The sequence below is a fragment of the Solea senegalensis genome, linkage group LG17 (genome assembly GCF_019176455.1).
Source record: "Solea senegalensis isolate Sse05_10M linkage group LG17, IFAPA_SoseM_1, whole genome shotgun sequence".
NCBI classification, from domain to species: Eukaryota; Metazoa; Chordata; class Actinopteri; order Pleuronectiformes; family Soleidae; genus Solea; species Solea senegalensis.
The window spans coordinates 12,786,421-12,805,575 of NC_058037.1; the positions used below are offsets into that span (position 1 = coordinate 12,786,421).

Below are 19,155 nucleotides of genomic sequence, written 5' to 3' on the forward strand. Positions count from 1 at the left end.
AATCAAGACAGCATGCACAATAAATTTCAGTGCTGTGAATTTATTGGTTGACCGAGGATCAAAGTATTTTATTTTATAGGTACAGAGAAACAGATGCTGGAACATCTGCCTTTATGCTCTGTAGAAACTGCCTCCTTGTTCAGTACATAAAAAGTGGCTTTCTACAAAGTTTTGCAAGTCTCTCATGATAGTGGCTGGGGTTTTAACTGCCAATCATAAATGACCTATTATACCCATAGTAACTGACTGAGAGACATATTCACAGGTCACGAAACAACAGTGTTAGTAACATATGTCTTTTTAGAGCAGTGAATCTTTTATGAAGCTCAACTTTAGCACAAATCAGGTTCAAGGCAGGTGAGTGCCACCTTGGAAAATGAACAACATTGTGTTTTTCTTCAGTAGTTTTGCCTGTGGTTGTCATGGAACTCGATTGGAAACTTTATTTTTCTAAACTTCTGTAGTTTTGCCTCTTGATGTTCTTTGTGTTGTTTGGGACATGTATTCATTTGATTTCTCCTCCTTATGCACTAAACTAATTGAAATTTCACCAGCAAAATGACAATGATACCTGACCATACATGAATTACATATGATCCAGAAAACAACAGAACAAGATAGGTAAAGCCTGTCGAATAAAATGCAAATTAGAAACCTGTCCTAGTCGGTCTAAGGCAGAAGAATAACTTAAACTCATCTTGTATTCATGGGAGCACTTACAGTGCTATGCCAGGGCAATCTTCTTCATGCACTCTGCCAAAAGCATATTCTCAGAAGGGTCAACATTTCCTCAGGGAAACAGCTGGACACATGGCTCTTTCTAAAAGTCTTCCACTGTTGACATCTTCTTCCCCTCCCTCCTCCTCACTGAGAAGCTTCCACTTGTCATGAGTGCTAGGAGATTTAGTGACGTACACTGGATGATCACTGGTGCCCAGTCAAAAGATTAGGAAGCGGCAAGAATCTCCTGCTTAGCAAGGATCAGCAGACGGATGTGTTTAAGGCGTAAACATGCTTCTTTTGGCCAGACACAGTTTGTGCCGTTGCACAAGTTGAAAGGTAGTTGGAGTTGGATGAGAAATTCAATTATTTAGTGCAGTGTGGAAGAAAAGTGTTGATATCCATGCACATTTGGCTTTACCATCACACCATTCATCAACTTTCAAAATTATTCATTCAAGTTTAAATTAATATTTAACCCACGATTAAAGTTGTAGCAATGTTGACTGGTGAGGGCAGTTTGGTTGATGATGCCTCCATCAAAACTGCCACTGCTCCTTCTAACAGAAAACTTAAGTCTCTTTAAAGGAGAAATGTTATTTTTGCTGGAAATTACGAAATAAAAAACAAGCGCTACACTGGATAGTGGGTGATGATACTCCTAATTGAGTGTGATTTATCTGTAACTAAAGGAGACTGATAATCACTGGGAAAATTGAAGGATTTGTGTTCACCCCAGGCATTGTTACTGGTTTAAATCCCTGTATAAAGCATCCACGAAAGAAACAGATGTTATTGTACTATTATATTAAATACACACTTTGTCTGTACCACTTATATTTTGAGGATCGCGGAGGGAGCTTGGCACAATGCCTGCTGACGTCGGACGTGAAATGGGCGACGCCTGGACAGGTTGTCAGCCTATCACTCCACCATTTGCCACTCATTCACAATTATGAGCAATTTAGGGAAGCCAGAGTACTTGGAGAAAATGTATTCAGCCTTGCCTTAGCTGCTCTATTGATTATATTTTTCCATCCCTCCATTTGGTCCCTCTTTATTCTCCACACAAGGGTTGTGGGGGGAGCTGGAGTCAGTCCCAGCTGACATAGGTTACTTAGACAGATCGCCAGTCCATGGCAGGGCCGACATGCAACGACGAACAACCGCTCACTCTCATATTCACACGCACGCATTATCATTCATTGTAGCAGTCTGTTAAACATATGGAACACAGCAGCTGCGCAGATTATCTAGGTCAACTTATTTATTCCTTATTCAAAATAACGTTTTGAGAATGTTCACATTTCAGATCTAGTCAATATGTCAACTTACGTATTATTTATTTATTTATTTGTTTATTTCTACTGTGACCCACCTGTAATTCATAATTTTTTTTTCATTCTTCACACAATCCACCCACCCCGCGGATTATCCACATGACTCCCCACAGAAAGGCCTTCACTTGAACCGGGATATGAACTGGTGATCTTCCTGTTGTGAGGCAATGCTAGCTAGACCCCCACTGTGTGTATGTGGCACTGATTAAATCTTTTAGTCATGAAAACTGAATGGATTTTCTTGGAAAGCCAGTCGTAGTTGTATCTAGAACTTAAGACTTTTTGCAGTGTGATGATTGGGGATGCCATTTAAGTGATTTCATGTAATGTTGTATAAGAGAACCTGATGAAAGCTGGCACTATTACACACTGATCAAGACACAAAGTGACTGTGAAAAATCCTAGCATCTCTGGTATTCTTGTCAGAGATGTTTCCCTTCAACTGTATTTTTTCCTCAGTCAAGGATTATTGCTCAGACACTTAGTCACACACTGTTCAAGTGGGGATTTAATATAGTGCCAGTGTTACAGTCTTTCTTTATTGCCTCTTAGTTCAAACACATGTGGCTCTGAGGGAAGACTGCAGCTAATGATATAAAAGACTGAAGGATCGATTCAAGTTTCAAAATCCTTCAAATGGCCAACTGACTTCAGTTCCTTTCTGTGTTGCACAGTTTCTCCTCCTTAAAATGAAATTAATATCATGAATCATTGTTTTATGATGGTGCTTTCTCACAGGGGAGAGTTCACACATTGCTTGGAGAAAAACGGAACAGTTTATTTAACTTAACTAAAAACGATATTTTAATGCGTTAGCATCAGTGATGTAGAGCATGTGTATGTGTGTGTCAAAAAGGAAGAAATAGTACAGGACTGGAAGCATGCTGCTCAGTCATAGACAAAGAGAGAGAGCATGCTTTAAAGGCAGCCATTTCATAAGCTTTAGGTGTGGCCAAACAACTTGGATGTCTCCCTTCTGTTGATACCTCCAGGAAGGCAGTCAGCTGGAGGGAAGCAAACAAGATTTAGTTGCCTTTTGTTCAGAATAAACAATAACCTGAGATTGTGACGTGTCAGTCATTTGGGTTACATCTGCCTCGAGGTGTTCCCATTGGATGCATTACTGTAATGCCTTGCTTAAATAGGTTGCAGCTCATTACAAAATGCCTCATTGTTGGATCCTTTAATTGCAAACTATGGTAACATGTCCATCGTTATGTTTACACAACAGCTTCATGACTGCCCTCTGTGTTCTCTCACTTGCTTCACCTCAGCACCCTCGTCTGGCCTGGCTCAGGATCAGCTCAGGGTGTTTCTCCACCATGTCCTCTGACGTTTCTTTGCAAAGAGCGTTAAATGAGCAATGGACTCTTGCTGTGGATGGGGGAACTTTCCACAGTTAACGTAAAGTAAAAATGTAAGTGAATAGAGAGAGGGTTCTATGTTAACCTAAAGATTGTAAAAGAGGCACAGACTACCACACAGAATATAGTGATCCTGTTTTACATCAGTATCATAAAACCATTTGTGCTTTTCAGTGTGCAGACATGAGCTTGGTGGTTAGTTAACTCTTCAAGGTTACGCACGGCACGTCTGACTAATGGCCCAGCTCTCTGTACATGCTCATGCTAATCACTTCTCTGATTGATTGTGCTGTTTCGAAGCACTAATAGCATCATTAGCTGGAACTGTTGTGGCAGTCTCGGCTCTGAGCTCTCAATTCCCTCGTCAAGTTTGCATTTTACCTTTTTCTTTTGGAAACTAGATAAGGACAGGTTCCTTTCAAATCATGTGGGGTTTGATTCTCAGTAAAGACCACCTAACAAACTATTGGAAGAGTAGTGAACAGTTTTTTTTTTTTATCCTCTTTGCCTCTTTCATATTGTGGGTCCAACTGGACCAGCTGCTCCTGTTACCTTAGAAACCAATGGGTAAGACATTTCATAAAGAGAAATTACAACAGGAAGACGGCAAAAAAAAAAACAAAGAAAGCACTTAGATGCTGATTATACCGTATTTAATTACAAAAGGAGGGCAACAGAGAAAAACATGAAAATGGATCAAACAAAAAAGAAAATACAGAAAAATCTTATTAAGCTGCACGTGTGCTTCTTATACATGCATAGTATAACCAAATATTGAGACCAACCCATACTGTGGTAGATGATGAATATGGCTGGGACATGCAAAAAGCTGTGTCTTAATTCAAGGGCCGTTTCCTTCAGAGATTCCTTCGTCAACTACATATACTGTGGAGGCTGAAGGTCTTCAGGGAATTGGCCACCGCACAGCAGAGCTACAGGTGGACATGGCACCGATCACGAATGGCACCTAACATAACATGCAAAAGTTTTAAAAATAGCTTTTAATAAGCAACTCGGTAACTAAACTAAGGCAGCAGGTTTGAGACCCTTTTTATCACGAGCACTGTTACCACTTTAATTGAACTAAAGCTTAGACGTGTGTCCTTGGGATGTTTTGTCCTTGTTGAACGTCATTATCTTTCAAAACATTAGTTTTTTTTGTTGTGAATCATCAGTGAGGTTAAGTCAGGAGAGATTCGCCTGTTGGATCTGTTGATGCTCAGGGATGTCGGCCGCACATTTGGATGAGCCTATGAAATTGAATAACCGAGTCTCGGCGCTGTGATGCAAGCAAGTGATGCAAGTTGATTTGCAACGCATGCGTGGGTTTTCAAATCAATGGAGGGGATTGTTTACTTTTTGTATGTTTGTACCGTTGCCACTGTGCAAAATGGCTTCCCTGACAGGCTTCAGTTGCAAAATTAGCTTATAGTCATGTTTGAGAATATATTGTTACAGTCAACACGTGTCTCACATGTTTAAATGAGTTTGGACACAGTGGTGATTTTAATGCTTGTTAAAGCCGACATGCTGCAGCTGGATCCAGTTAATTGCACAAGCAAGGGACAATAGGAGAGAGAAAAACTCATTATTTATCATGTCTCTGCCTCTGCATACCTGGTCATATCAGTCATGTTCATTGGGTACTAACTACTTCCTTTCACCTTTATCCATTTACTGAACATACTGCAATTAGGAAGAACATGTTTGACAACTCAGGATCATAACATAACATAAAAAAATAATTCAAAACATTGTTGCTTCTACAAAAAAATGACTGTGGTGCAATTACTGAAGGGGTTAATTACCATAACTTTCATTTGTACAATATAAACGCTAACATACATGACTAAAATATGATACAGGGTTTTTTTTTTTATTCCTTCATTATCTCCTTACCTCAGTCAAATTCAAACATCTAACTGGAATTTAATTCCAAGGATGCTAGCCGGAGAATCCTTTTAGCATCTATAAACATCATATTAGCTGGCTTTTTATGCAAATAAAAAGTTGAGAGTGTGTGGATGTTGTGCAAATGTAAAAATGACACCAGTTTCATTGCAGTTGTTACACAGCAGGTGGTTGCCGTGGTTTCATAGCCATTCCCCCATTCTTTTGATGAATGCAAATGACCTACATGTTCTCCAAATAATGCATCATCGATGCTGCTTTTGTTTAGTCACCTAGTTGCTTATCTAGAGTTAAAGACTTGGTGGGTTTTAAAGCACAATCTCATAAAATTGCTGAATGGAAAACACAGAAAATTAAAGCATCTACACTCGAGGGAGGTAAAGGAGAATCAGTTCAATGGAAATGGTTTCGGGGGGAAAAAATAAATTATGAAACCACAATGTCCCTCCTGTTTTCACATTTCCATGAACTGGAAAGACATAGTACAAAAGCAATATGTCTACAATAATGAATTGAAGCTGCATTGAAATGCTACCATGTATCAAGAGCTCTTTTGTACGTCTGTTATGAGACCTATGTGTCACCGACTGCTTTTCTAAGTAGACTAACTGCCAATATTGGCTTTACAGCAGTTGATAGAAACAGATAATTGTGCATTTTCTTTCACCAAATCTATGAAAATTTGGTTTCAATGTGCGATATATATCTTTATGGAAAACACATTTGTTTGTTGTCATGAACATAGATTGTGTGGCACTGATTTTTCAACCGGGGGATGTGCTGACTCAATCAAAATCAGGGTTAACAAAATGATTGGACGGCCAAGGGGAGCTTTAAAGGCCAAACGTGTGTGCAGAGTGTGGCTGGTACGCTGCCAAACTGTCAGACCGCATTTTGGTAGTGTCAGCTGGGGCGATTATTAGTTTAACCAGAGCGGATGTTATAATCATAGGGATGGGAAACCAGCTGGGTAATCAACACACCAATATTTGACATCATAACAAAGACACAGTTACTTAAGCATACAATTAAAATGAAGTGTTGCAGAGCCCAGCACCAAGCCTCCGCTCACACAGCGTGTTAATGCACCTTTCCAGCAGCACCACCTTTGTGTTGTAATTAGCTGCCCTGTGAGAGCCAGATGTGAGGCCTAATCCAAACAGCCGCTTCCTCTGTCTTACATCAAAAAAACATTGGAGAAACATGAAAATATACTTAGTCAACCACAGGACAATCAAAGCATGAGATGAAAAACTAAAAGAAAACACTCTGCTTTTGATTGTGCACCAAACTGCTCATTTTCTCCCGTTAACCAGAGCATACATTTCCAAAAAGTGAAATGTGAAATTTGTTTTTGTCCAAAACACTTGAGTCAGAGTTTAAAAATGACAGAATATTTTGGTGTGTGGAGTCAGAAAGAAGACTATTCCAAGCCAATGCAATCACTGATCAAACGGTCAATTGTCGAGTTGCATCGTGGGTAATGCAAGCTTTCACTCTCTTGGGCTTGATCCCAAGCAGAACGTGAGCTACACTCTAGGTTTGTTTTTGCATGTTAATACCTCAGAGAATGATCCTCGACTCACTCGCATGTTACTTTAAAACGTATCAATATACACATTTGCCTCAATTTGTTGTGCAAATATTGCAGGATCAGCAACTGCAGCAATGTGTGGCCCCTAGACACCCTGAAGCCACTGGCCTGGAATCAGTTCACTCACCCCGAACTGATTTGACTTGGGGGATAAAAGAAATAATCTGCTATTTTTAAAATGAGAATAATCTGGTAATGCTGGATTATCTCTGCTCCACTTGTTATGTGAAAAACAACAAGCTTGTTTGTTTTGTTTTTTAGAGGCTAAAATATTGAACTCAACAGTGTGGTTTGATTTATGTTAATAATATTATGATGTCTTTTTTGCTTTGATTTATTTATTTTTTTTCATTCATGGTAATTAGGACTGGCCTTTGCTATTTCCATATCAACCACAAATCCCCACAGAGATAATTAAAGCTCATGTAATTTAATACAATATAATCTATACTTGACCTTTAATGACAAGTGGAACTGTGTTTAGAAACCCACTGAGGTGAGCTACAGTATAAACTGAGGACATTGCCGTTCATATGCTGTCATTAAACTAGGTCCTGAATGGGATAGGCCGACATCACAAACACAGTTTGCCTCAAAGGGCTTCACAGTCTGTACACCAAGTGACCCTCTATCCTTAGACCCTCAAAAAAAACCCTATTAACAGGAGAAATATCATGAAATGAAAATGTACAAGATGTGATAAGACCTTGTTTACTTTTTTGTGGGGGCGACGGTAGCTCAGTGGTAGGCTCTGCGAGTCTACATGCCGATGTCTCCTTGGGCAAAACACTTAACCCCTGCTCCTGGCGGCTGTGAATGGTATGAAAGATGAGTGATAGGAAAATATGATGCACATAGATGTGCTGTATGAAAGTGTGAGTGAATGGGTGGCCATCAAGACTAGAAAAGCACTATATAAATGCGGACCATTTACAAGATAGAAGATGTTAGTGGTCCACATGTTTTGCCAGATTGTGGTCTCATCAGAAACCAAGACTGCCAAACAGAGTGAAACCACTGACCACTGTCGAGGCCTGGAAGAGCTTAGACCACAATGAAACATTTTCATTGTGGTAAGAATACCCAAGTTCATGACCTGGTAGGAACAATGGTCTTTCTGCATGGAGTTAGCATGTTCTCCCTGTGTGTGTGTGTTTTCTCAGGGTCCAAAAACATGCAGGTTTGTAGATTAGGCATATTGACTCTAAATTGTGTGTCTCTATGTGTGCACCCTGCCTCTCGCCCTATGCCCTGGTATTGGCACCAGAACAACGTGGCCCTCATGAAGATGAGTCTGGCCTCCTTTCAGTCTGGTGACCTGAGAAAGAGAGAATACCTAGTATACTGCTTGCAGTATAAACCCCCTCAGTTGTCCCTTTCCGACTGAATGTGTAGTTCATCGGTAGTTGAGCCTGAGCACAGATAAATGTTTATTTTTATTAAGTCTGTATTTTTAACCCTTGTTTCATTATGTCACCCATGCTCTGACATAATTGACAGTGCTGGCCTCTCCAGGTAAAATAAACTCTACTCTTTTTCTGTTAAAATATAGATTTTCTTTTTTTATGTTTAAAGTCACTTCATCTGCGAGTACAAGGACAACTTATGTTAAACCCGATTTGCAATAGAGCCTTTTTTCTGTAAATTTGTGTTGCCTTCTACCCTCCTCAGCTGCAGTAGTAGATTTATGCACATTGGTGTTTTCAAACAGTGAGGAAGGTGACTGAGAAATATGAACTCCTTGACATTTAATCAGTAACACACTGCAATCTAATCTAATCTAATGAATACCCATGAATAGAACTTGCTTTGTGTGAAATGATACTACAGGCACAAGAAAGGACAAATATTTAAAACAGAAAATTATCTTCAGAAGTCAGAATGGGTTGCTTCTCTAAACAGCAGCTTGGGTTTTCCCCTTAAAGCTGCAATATATGTATAATAGATAAGGTGTTGCATGCAGTGACAGATCCACAGAGAATCTGAAGTTCCTTTTATTACAGCAGGGGATTTTAGCACAGTTTAGCCTTTTCTGTTCTCCGCTCATTAACAAAATATTTGTTTCAGTCCTAAAGCTTGACTTAGGCTTGTGTTAGTGCATGTTAGCACCAAACAGCAGACAGACAAAGTATGATTCTACCTGGCCTAACTAAAGCAACATTCGCCTCAGTCATCCTCATAACAACTTTATAGGGCAATAATATATATGTGTGTTGTGTATTCAGCTTGTTCTGCTGCACCCAAGGGCCCAAAAAGTTTAATTTAATGCTGTTTTAGAGCTACCATCTGGTGTTTTTGAACAGTAATTGTGCTTTGAAGCAGTTTCCTTAATGAGTGGGTCCCTACTTTTCCATCGACAACAAATGAATGGTGGAAGGAAGCGAGGAAGAATGTGACCGCTCTGTCTTTGTCTGTGCGAGAAAAAAAAAAACAACATGCTCATATCACGAGGGAGGAAATGCATTCAACACACACTGACTGTTTTGGTATGAGAATAAACATTTATGTATAAGAATACGGCGTAGTTAGTAGACGAGGGAGAGAATTTACTGTAGGAATGTCTCAGATAGATTTAACCTAAACTGCCTCCAAGCTTAACACATTTTCTTGTTCAGGGGGAACAAATGTACCAAGACAGTTCTGCCTGCGTCAGCTACATCAAACATTTCTTTCTTTTTTACTTTCATACAAAAGCAGCAGTTGGTTCAAGGTTAAATCTTGATCTGAATCATAAACCATGAAATATCCACATACTTTCATATGGTATCAACGATTGCAGTGTCGAGCCAGTGTTCTGGCCGCAAATGAGCACCACAACACAACACTGTAACTCCGAGAATGACAGACAGGCCACAGCCAAACTCCACTGCCTCATCACAAAGGACGACTATCTCCGGATCATTCCATGAACCCTGACAAAAACAATCAGATATAATGACAATTAAATGAGCATCAATCTTTCGTCTTAATCACTGGACACCCAGGGATTTTTCTTTTCTTTTCATTTAAAAACTAGAAAGTTCAAGGACAGGGCGGCAGAAGGTGAAGCTGTCCACCTCCCCTCACCCCACGCACAGTGGGGCAAGTTATTTTTTCCGCAGTATAACTGCTACTGCTGTCACATTAGGAAACTCATAAAGCAGAGGAAAGCCATTGATTGCTTTCCCTGCTATCACCATTACTTTAAATCAAGCTGGGTTTTTTGATGAATGACTGCACACCAGGAGATACACTGATCTTATTCACTTTGCTCATCTTTCACCTGCTTGCCAGTGTCATGGCCTCCCCTGACAAGACAAGGCCAGCATGACGCTTTCACCCTGATGAATTATATACATGGGAAGGGAAAAAAAAACTGTTGCCTCCATTGTGACAGACTCGGGTTTAGCAGAGCCACAGCTGTGCAAGTAAGCGGTTTAAATCCCTGAAACTTTCTCAGCCTCATTAATATGAATCTATGAATCTATAATTGTGGTGTATATTTACAGGGTTTTCTCTCACGACTGGTTTTCCACTTTGATCTTGGGCAATGTTGTTTCATAGCATATCCATGTCCTGTCCATGCAACGCTATACAGCTGTATAATGCTTCTGATTTATACCTCTAATTAATGAGTGATTCCCCTCGTGTTCTAGAATTGCACTCTGGATATTTTGAGGTCTTCTTTACACTGACACACTGTGTGGCTGGACTGACAAATGCTTTTTTAGGCTCCTGGATAATTACTCAGCCTGTGGATCCAGGCTCTGGAAGGCTGCCTCTGATTCACACTGGAGGCTTTGGGTGTGTGTGTGTGTCACTGTAATGTACATTGAATTTTAGAGGAAATAAGCATGCATCCATTTGACATTTCAATTCTGCACTGTTGTTCTTTTGTATTTTGGATGTTTATGCATTATACATTGGCATGCACGTGCCATCCCATTTTTTGGGGCCTACGTTAATTTATTTTGACAACGTGAAAGCTTTCTTGAGTCACGTGTGGGCTTTATAGCAAAATATCTTTTCATCCCAGATTCAAAGATAAGATTTAGCCAACAAACAATGAAAATTAATGTTTGTTCAAGTTTAACTCATACCAAGCCGAAGCAAGATGATCTTGCAGGATATTAGATATTTGCCATTTTCTGTGTTGTTTCAAAGCGATTCATTAAAGATTGGCCTTGCGTATGCATCTACAAAAACGTATGTAAAGTGATAATTTTTTATAGCTACCAGACTACTGGAGCTTTGAGTGTTTGCATATGCGTTCACCCGTGAGGGGCTTAGGGGAAGTCAATTAAGAAATAATAGAACAATACTAAATGTGCTTTTTCGTCACACAGGGAGAAAATGCCCTCTGCTCTGACTGGCAAGAGAATGCTAATGAGCAAAACCTTGAATTGTATGAAATCCGCGCTCTCAAACATAATGTAACCTTAATATGTTGATTATTTGTAATTCACTTTGGATAAAAACGTCTGCCAAATAACTAAATGCTATAGAGCTATTACATAATGTAATATAATGAAAATGTACATATATTCAGTGTGGTATTGATGCTGATAAATACTTTTATCAGTTTAAAAAACTGGCCTCTCAAATGTCTGAATGATGTCAACAGACAATGCCTCATTTATAAACTGGAGTGAAAACCTGCAAACACCTTTAAGCGTTCAAAGATGGTAACAGGCGTCTGAGCAGCACAGCAATTAACACTTATTTAGAATTAACAAAAAGTATGAGCATGAGGAAAAATCAATTTTGCTGGTGAAAATAAACAAAAATATTTTTTAATTAAATTAACAGCCATTCGTCCGACTAATGTCCTTAATATTTCGTATTAGCCCCAGTGGAGAGCCCATGTGCTTTACTGGGACGCACAAATATTCTCATACACGCATCCAACAGTTTCTCACTGCACTGTAGCTGTGTGGGTCGACGGCAGCAGCGGCAGACAAAGGGAGGGGAGGGGGAGCAAAGGACGGCACGCACAGACAGAGACAGGCACTCTCATCAGTGACGGGCTCACCAGCTGCGTGGACAGAGCTGTGGTGCAGGAGGAGGAGAAGCGGTGCGGCGGGGAGAACAAGCTGCTTGGAAACCCGGCACACAATGCAAGAGACCACGAGAGAGGGAAGGGGAACAAAACAGAGGGAGACTGCTGAAGGGAGAGAAGTCGTTCGGAGCAGTGAGAGGGAGGAAGCTGGATGAAACTGACAAGGACACAGAGGGAGGAAAGCACACAGAAATGCCTTTCCTGCCGTAGTAGAGAAACGTGTACAAAGTAGAAAAGAAGACAAGAAGAAGAAGGGAGAAGAGAACGAGCCTCATAGGAGGTCAAGCTTTTGAAGCTTGACTGACACAACAGTGAAGAGGAGGAGACTCATGAGGGCAAGTTGATATTTTTGATTTGGCGGAGTATTTTCAGAAGGAATACTGAAGGCAAGAAAAAAAAAATGAAATCAGAAATGCTGTCTTTCAGTTGAGGAGGAGAAAAAGAGAGAATAACAGGAGAACAATAAATGGGGGGAGATGTTGCGATCAGAGTGTGACAGAACAGATTATCTCTGGTCCGGTCTCCCGCAGGAAAACTGCTGTGAGTGTATGTACGTGTATGCGCGTCAGTGCCTCCTCCATGTGAAAGTGTATCGTAGCGTGTCTGTCACTGTAGCTGTGGTGCTGTAAAGCTCGCCTGCTACAAGATGAAGTCAACCCGTGATTATCTGCACAACCTTAAAACAGTGTTTGAAGCCAACTTGGAAAAGAGACAAGGAGCAGACCAGTCGAGGGAGTAAAAGTGAGGCTGCAAAGTGGGACAGAAAATAATGAGCCGAAGAGAGTTTTGTGAAATCCATTTAAACTCATACTAACTGATTGCTGCTTCTGGCTGCGGAACAACTTTGCAAACCAGTGAAGCCAAAGAATACGCACTTAACCTGACAAAGAAAAAACACAGCATCGGACCAAGGCAAGCCAGACTCTACCACACCAACCATTCTGCTCCACTATGGTCTTATTATTTTAATTACCACCATTTCATTTGTTTTGTTCTCTGTGCTTAGCCCTTAGTATTTTGTATTCCATCCTCCACTCTGCCTCTCTCTTCCCCTCCCTCCTCCTCCTGCCTTTGCTCTCTCTGTCTCATCCTCTCTTGTTCACTGTCACACAGGGAATGCTGGAGTCACTCATGTAGAAGCCACCTTCCTTGGAGCACATTTGCCTAGCTGTTTTTTTATTTCCTTTTCCATGTTGAGTTGAGTGATAGAGGCACTATCACATGGAGTGACCAGGAGCAATAACCAACAAGTAGCTGTTCATCAGAGCTCCTGCAACTTCAGGAGAAGACGAGCTTTCAGAGAGTGCATACAGTGTAGCGTATTTACATTTCAGGCTTCATGGGTCATTACTATTGGTAAGGCCAAACACATATCTTGGTGTGTATTACAGTAGTGAAATTATCCTGGAGCTACATGTGGGCCCCAGCCCCTGAGGCCTGGCTGGGAAATGAAGCCTTTCCCGTGGCTGTAGGAGCGCTGTGGGCAGCTATGGCCCTGGAGGGGCGCTGTCTCCGGCGGGGATCCCCAGCTATGATCAGAAAGGGCTGTCATCGGCATGCTACAAAGCCATCTCTGGCTCGGGTCACTTCCACTTTGCTGTCAAGGACACGTCTGCATGGCCTGAGGCATGTTTGTGTCCCTGGTGGTTCAGTGGGCCGTAGGGCTTTCTGGCTGCTAGCCCTCTGCACCTCCCTGGGGCTACTTTTATCCTGGTCCTCCAATCGCCTTCTCCACTGGCTTTCTTTCCCCACATACACACGGGTCCACGCTGAATGGGCAAAAGAACTGGCCTTCCCCACCGTCACTATCTGCAACAACAACCCTATTCGTCTCTACAAACTCACCAAGAGTGACTTATATTTTGCCGGCCACTGGTTGGGGCTGCTGTTGGCTAACCGGACAATGAGGCCTATGGTTCTGGACTTGCTTCAGGATGACCGTCGGGCCTGGTTTAGGAAGCTGTCAGACTTTCGACTGTTCCTGCCACCCAGAGACTTTGAAGGAACCAATCTGGAGTTTATGGACAGACTGAGCCACCAACTGGATGACATGCTGCTTTCATGCAAATACAGAGGAGAGCCCTGCGGAGCTCACAACTTCTCTTCTGTAAGTCTGACTTCAGTAGTTGCTTCTCAAAACTTCATACACCCCTTCAATATCTCATCTTGTCCTTGTTACTCTCAGCATCTTGTCTAAATGTCAACTACTGATAAAGGTTGCAAATATTTGCCATTGCATCATACCAAAACAAGATGTTGCTTAATTTAATTGTCTTTTCAGTGAGTTTAAAGGCTATGTTGTACGGCTGTTAAACGTGGTATGCAGGCTCCAGCAACCTCTTTAAATTAAGCTTCTGTTAAGCTTCCTTGGTCGTAACACAAAAGATTAGCTTAACTGTCACTGAACAGCACAACCATTAAAACACCACCAGCACTTTTTAAAGGCTTATACAGCAAATATAGCACAAGTAAATAAATTGGGTGTAATAATGGTATGAACATGCATTACAGTCAATTTTAACATGGATGAAATGCACAGCGTTTTAGCTACCGTCCCTCCACATCAGATAGTTTCTTTTGCAGCACTGTATAACCTCCTGGAGGAGTTTAGTGCCTGTGTCTCATCTCTCTCATATCTGTCTTATTGTCTGTGTAAGGGATTGTGGGTTTGGGGATGTGTGTGCTTGTTTATTCCCCTGGCATGGCAGATGGGTTTTTTCCACAGTAAACTGCACAAACTCAAACTGTTTTAAACTTCTTCTTTGATTGTCATTTCATTTGTGTTATGTTTCTCTTTTTGCTCTTTTTTCTCAGTCAGAGACTGACTGAAGGTGAATTAAGGGATAGCAGATAAATTCAGTTTGTGCAATGGTTCATAAACTTACCATTTTTACCTCCACCAAGGTCTGTCTGTGTGATTGTGGGGTAGAGTGGCTCAGTGATTAAGACCCTACCTTGTGTACCAAAGACATCATGGTCGCAAGTTCGATTCCACCCCTGGCTAATTGTACTTGATTCCATTCTAAGTCGCTTTGGATAAAAGCGTCTGCTAAATGACATGTAATGTAATGTAATGTAATGTAATGATTGCGAGTAGCATGACCCAAAATGTTCAGGCCCGAAGAAGAAAATATTAGATTCTGGTTAGGAAGAGAATAAGGATTTTTTGATTATCTTGACATTGTGGGAAACTGGGTGTCCTTGGTGGACGTTTGCACTCTCTTAGTGCTTTCTCCAGTTTTTTGTTGTTTTTGTTGCTTTAGGATGTCTTCCATACGTACCAGGTGCAGTATATCAACACCCACAGATTGAAAATTAAGATTCTACATACCCAGCCATGGTAGTGTAGACATACCAAATTGGTGGGTACATCGAAATCTGCATTAGAGCCTTTCATAACCTTCAGATGATGCACTTGGGTGCTGAAAGCATAACAATGGTTCAACTTTGTCTCAATGCAAATTGACAAATGTTTCATGCAAGTAGAGACCAAATACCTTTTGAGTTGAATTTCAGATTTAGTACAAAAGTTGGAAATGAAATCTGATGCAACTGCTTTCCCCCCTCATTGTTCACAGATCAGTTTTTATGTCAAGGTAATACATTCAAGAGAGCTGAATCAGATGAAACTTGTTACGGGGAATAAGCAATGCTTGTTTGGATTTTAGTGTAGTAGCCGTTTGGCATTTCATTTCTCAACATTGTGTAAACATTGATTAAACTGCTTCTAAAGATGATAGTGGAAAGTTGTCTTCCAAGAACAGATAGTGTACAAATTTTGAACACTCATTCTTAACAATCACATTGAACTATCAATGCATCCAAAGGAGTTAAAGCACAAGGCAGCTGCTACAGCACTGAATGTACAATCCTGAATGTACTTTCATAGTGTCATGTCATAGACATTTGTTTTAGGATATTGTCAGCTTTACGTTACCGGTCCTACCTTCATTTTCATCTTATTTTACCCCATAGTGGGCTTCATGTCGTTAACCGGCCCTCAGTGATGTTGCTAATTGTATTATTCCTCAAACCAGCAGACTCCCAGAGGCCTATTCATTTATCACTGCACTCAGAGCACTGTCACTCATAGACCAAACAGGATGCAAGGACCAGACTAAATGAGAGGGTAGATAACACACAGGCACACACTTCCTGTTAGTGTGTATGTGTGTTTGCGTGTGTTTGTGTGTGTGCATGCGTTATTTTAAATGTGAGGGCTAAAGGTCACATTTGATCTGCAGTTACTGTTTGAAATTCATGCCGCCGTCTCATGGAACATTTGAAGTAGTACCCCTTAGGATCCTGTAGAGGAAGCTTGCAATGTCAAATGACAGTGAATGTACTGAACTGAATGTACAAACTGAGTTACTTTGACAAAGGCAGTAGCAGCAGCAACAGTGCTTTGGCAATGCAGGCAGTGCACCTGGTAACTGCAACTCTGCAAGCTGGCTCAAAAATATCTGTGTCAGGCTGACTTGTGTTTCTTGCAAATGATATCAGTTATCCCATATAAGTTTGGCCATTTCCTTGACTATCGTTTAACTATACTTTTACTGTACGTTTTAACATAGAACCGATACCATTTTAGTTAAAAGCTGTTGGAGCTCCCTCCTGTTGTATCCAGGAGTGTTTGTTACATCCTACTGTACTCAGTGCTGTATGAATACTCTAATACTAGCAGCACTGCTAGTAAATAAACAATTATTAAAATTGGAGTATTGGGGTGGCAACGGCAGTGTGGTGAGGGAGGGGTCATTACAGGTCATTATATATTCATTTAAATTGATTGTTTCCAAACTGACAGCCCTAGTGTGTGTGTGTATCTTTGAGAATACTTAAAGTAGAAAATCCAATATTAATTAAGGCTGCTTATTACAGGCTTAGGAGTGTGGAGGATACGTTTAAGCCAATGGGTGGTTTGTGGTATGAAGACTATGAAGCTACAGCTATAGAGGTTGAATTCGAAGGATGGGATAGAGCATAGGTGTCTGGTCATTCTGGTTAGGAATACAAATAGATCCCATAATTCTGGCCAACTGCCTGCAGCAGCAGCAGCAGCAGTAGGATTTCATGTGCTGAATCTACTGTATCAATGTGAATTGGAACCAGGGGAAGGCTGGCTAATCAATATATCTATTAGATTTGTGATGTAGTGGTCTATTTTGTTCCCCCATCTTGGCTGATCCACTGTGATACACTGCCATTGCACAGCTAGCCCCAACTTAACAATAGGATGACTGAGCTAGAGAAATGTATCAAAGGGCAGGAAAACATGTTCCAACCATCTACAATAAAAAAATTAAGTCATGCCTTATCACACCACAGTTAGAAGCCTCTTTCTATGTGATTCTGATACACATCTCCACCCTGTTTTTTCTGGGCTCCAGTGAGGACTAGATAACTGCGTCTGCAATGACAAATTAAAAAGTGCTCAGAGTTGAAGAGTAGCACCATATCACACTCAGCAGATGAAAAAGGTGGACCTATGTGCTTGGCCACTGTAATGCATCAACAGTATCTCTAGAGATATCTCATAACTGTAGAGCCAGAGCAGCGCTGTACCATGCTCTAGTCTAGTGCCTGAGCAGGTTTGTTCAGATGAGCTTTTCAAATGAATTGTGTGGTAACAATACAATATCAAATCTACTGTGACTAACGTCTGGCTTTTTATTATTTTTCTTGATCAAATCATTACTTGCAAGCGAAAGAAATCTTTCACGTTGATGAATCCACAAAGAACAATACACTGACTATATTTTCTTTCAATGCATTTTTGTGTCTTTTGACTAAATGTTAGGGTTTCTGGCCGACTAATGTTCTGCTTTGGTTCACTTTCACCAACCTCCAACTCAATGTACTGAGGCATTTAGCAACAAAGCAGGGGAAGTGTATGGAATGTTGCATGTATTCAATATTAAATTGATCTAGTGTCCAGATACATGATTCCAAATGAATGCCAATGTTGTTCTGCATCTTCTGAATGTGTAAATATGTTATATTGGGATCAATTTCACCATATCGGCCTGAAAATGAATCAAAGACATAAGTACATAAGAATATATTCATAGAGTGAGGGTTTATAAAATGCAAGATAATTGTATGATATGCAGACAAGAATCAGGAATATATTATTTCTTTCTCTGTTGAATCTTCATTGCCCGTAATTGTTGATGCTTCATTTTTATTTTTCAGCTTTTATTTGGTATAGTGATTTATAAATGCTCTACATTACTGTGGGTTAACAGGAGCACTGATGAACATGGTTGCTGGCTTCAGCTGTTCTCTCATATCCATTTCAGTTTCTCATATCGAATAGCCTGAAGATTAGTGATGGCCTGCTTTATGTGAGGTCAGATTTGCTGCTCAAATTTATGGTGGTTAATTGATTTAACATTGCCACTGACGGTTCTTTTGAACATACTATAGATATTGAATAAACATATAGAAAATGTTGCACTGTTATTAAATTAAGATGTTTGATCTTTAAAAAATGTATGTAGTCTTTCACCTTCCAAGGCATTACACAGTAAAATTAGCAGCTTCTTCTAACATATTTACATGTGTGTTGTATAATAACAGTAATAATAATTTCCTTGCTTTAATTAATAGACATTCCCTTGCTTTATTCAATCGGTGCTCTCAAAAACGACACTCCTTGTTGACTTCCATCATCTTACTTCACACACCAACCCTATGAATGCAATGAGGAGACTGAGAGAGTCAGAAGTCTCAGTCCACATGGTGGTCAGTCACCACTGAGCCTGGAAGGGTGGCTGATTGAGTTTTGAGCACATCCAGGTAATAATGCAGGTCTCCTCTGCTCTCGTTTGTCACTGACCTTTTCAGTGGGATTCTCTAAAGCAAGACCATAATCTATTGATCTGGCTTGAAATAAACAATAGAGGAAGACAGATGAAAGCTGCTGCTCCAGCCACAGCAATCCCATTAACACAGGTGGCCCTGTGTTTACTACACACCACATCTCCAATTCAATTACTCTCTTCAGAAAAAAAAATGGCTGGAAGTGTTTCATGGGCCCCAACTTTCTGCTTAAATTAAACCCATAACAGTACTTAAAATAACGTGCATAGCATTGATGTGAATGGACACAGCCAGTGTTTTTGGTCTGGCACTCGATGTGCCACAGCCAGTGAATGCAGCCAATATTCAGTTGTTTTGTGACAG

General features: G+C 40.6%; 1 protein-coding gene across 1 annotated transcript; it reads left to right on the forward strand.

Moving 5' to 3' along the window:
* The first annotated feature begins 11,575 nt into the window (after positions 1-11,575).
* LOC122784510 (acid-sensing ion channel 2-like) lies at positions 11,576-14,796 on the forward strand. Its single transcript, XM_044049811.1, has 2 exons — positions 11,576-14,089; positions 14,782-14,796. The coding sequence occupies exons 1-2, from the start codon at positions 13,382-13,384 to the stop codon at positions 14,794-14,796; spliced, it is 723 nt and encodes a 240-aa protein (XP_043905746.1). The 5' UTR covers positions 11,576-13,381.
* Positions 14,797-19,155: the final 4,359 nt, after the last annotated feature.

Excerpts from the sequence above, each read along its gene's own strand:
- LOC122784510 (XM_044049811.1), top strand. The coding sequence starts at position 13,382 with ATGTGGGCCCCAGCCCCTGAGGCCTGGCTGGGAAATGAAGCCTTTCCC.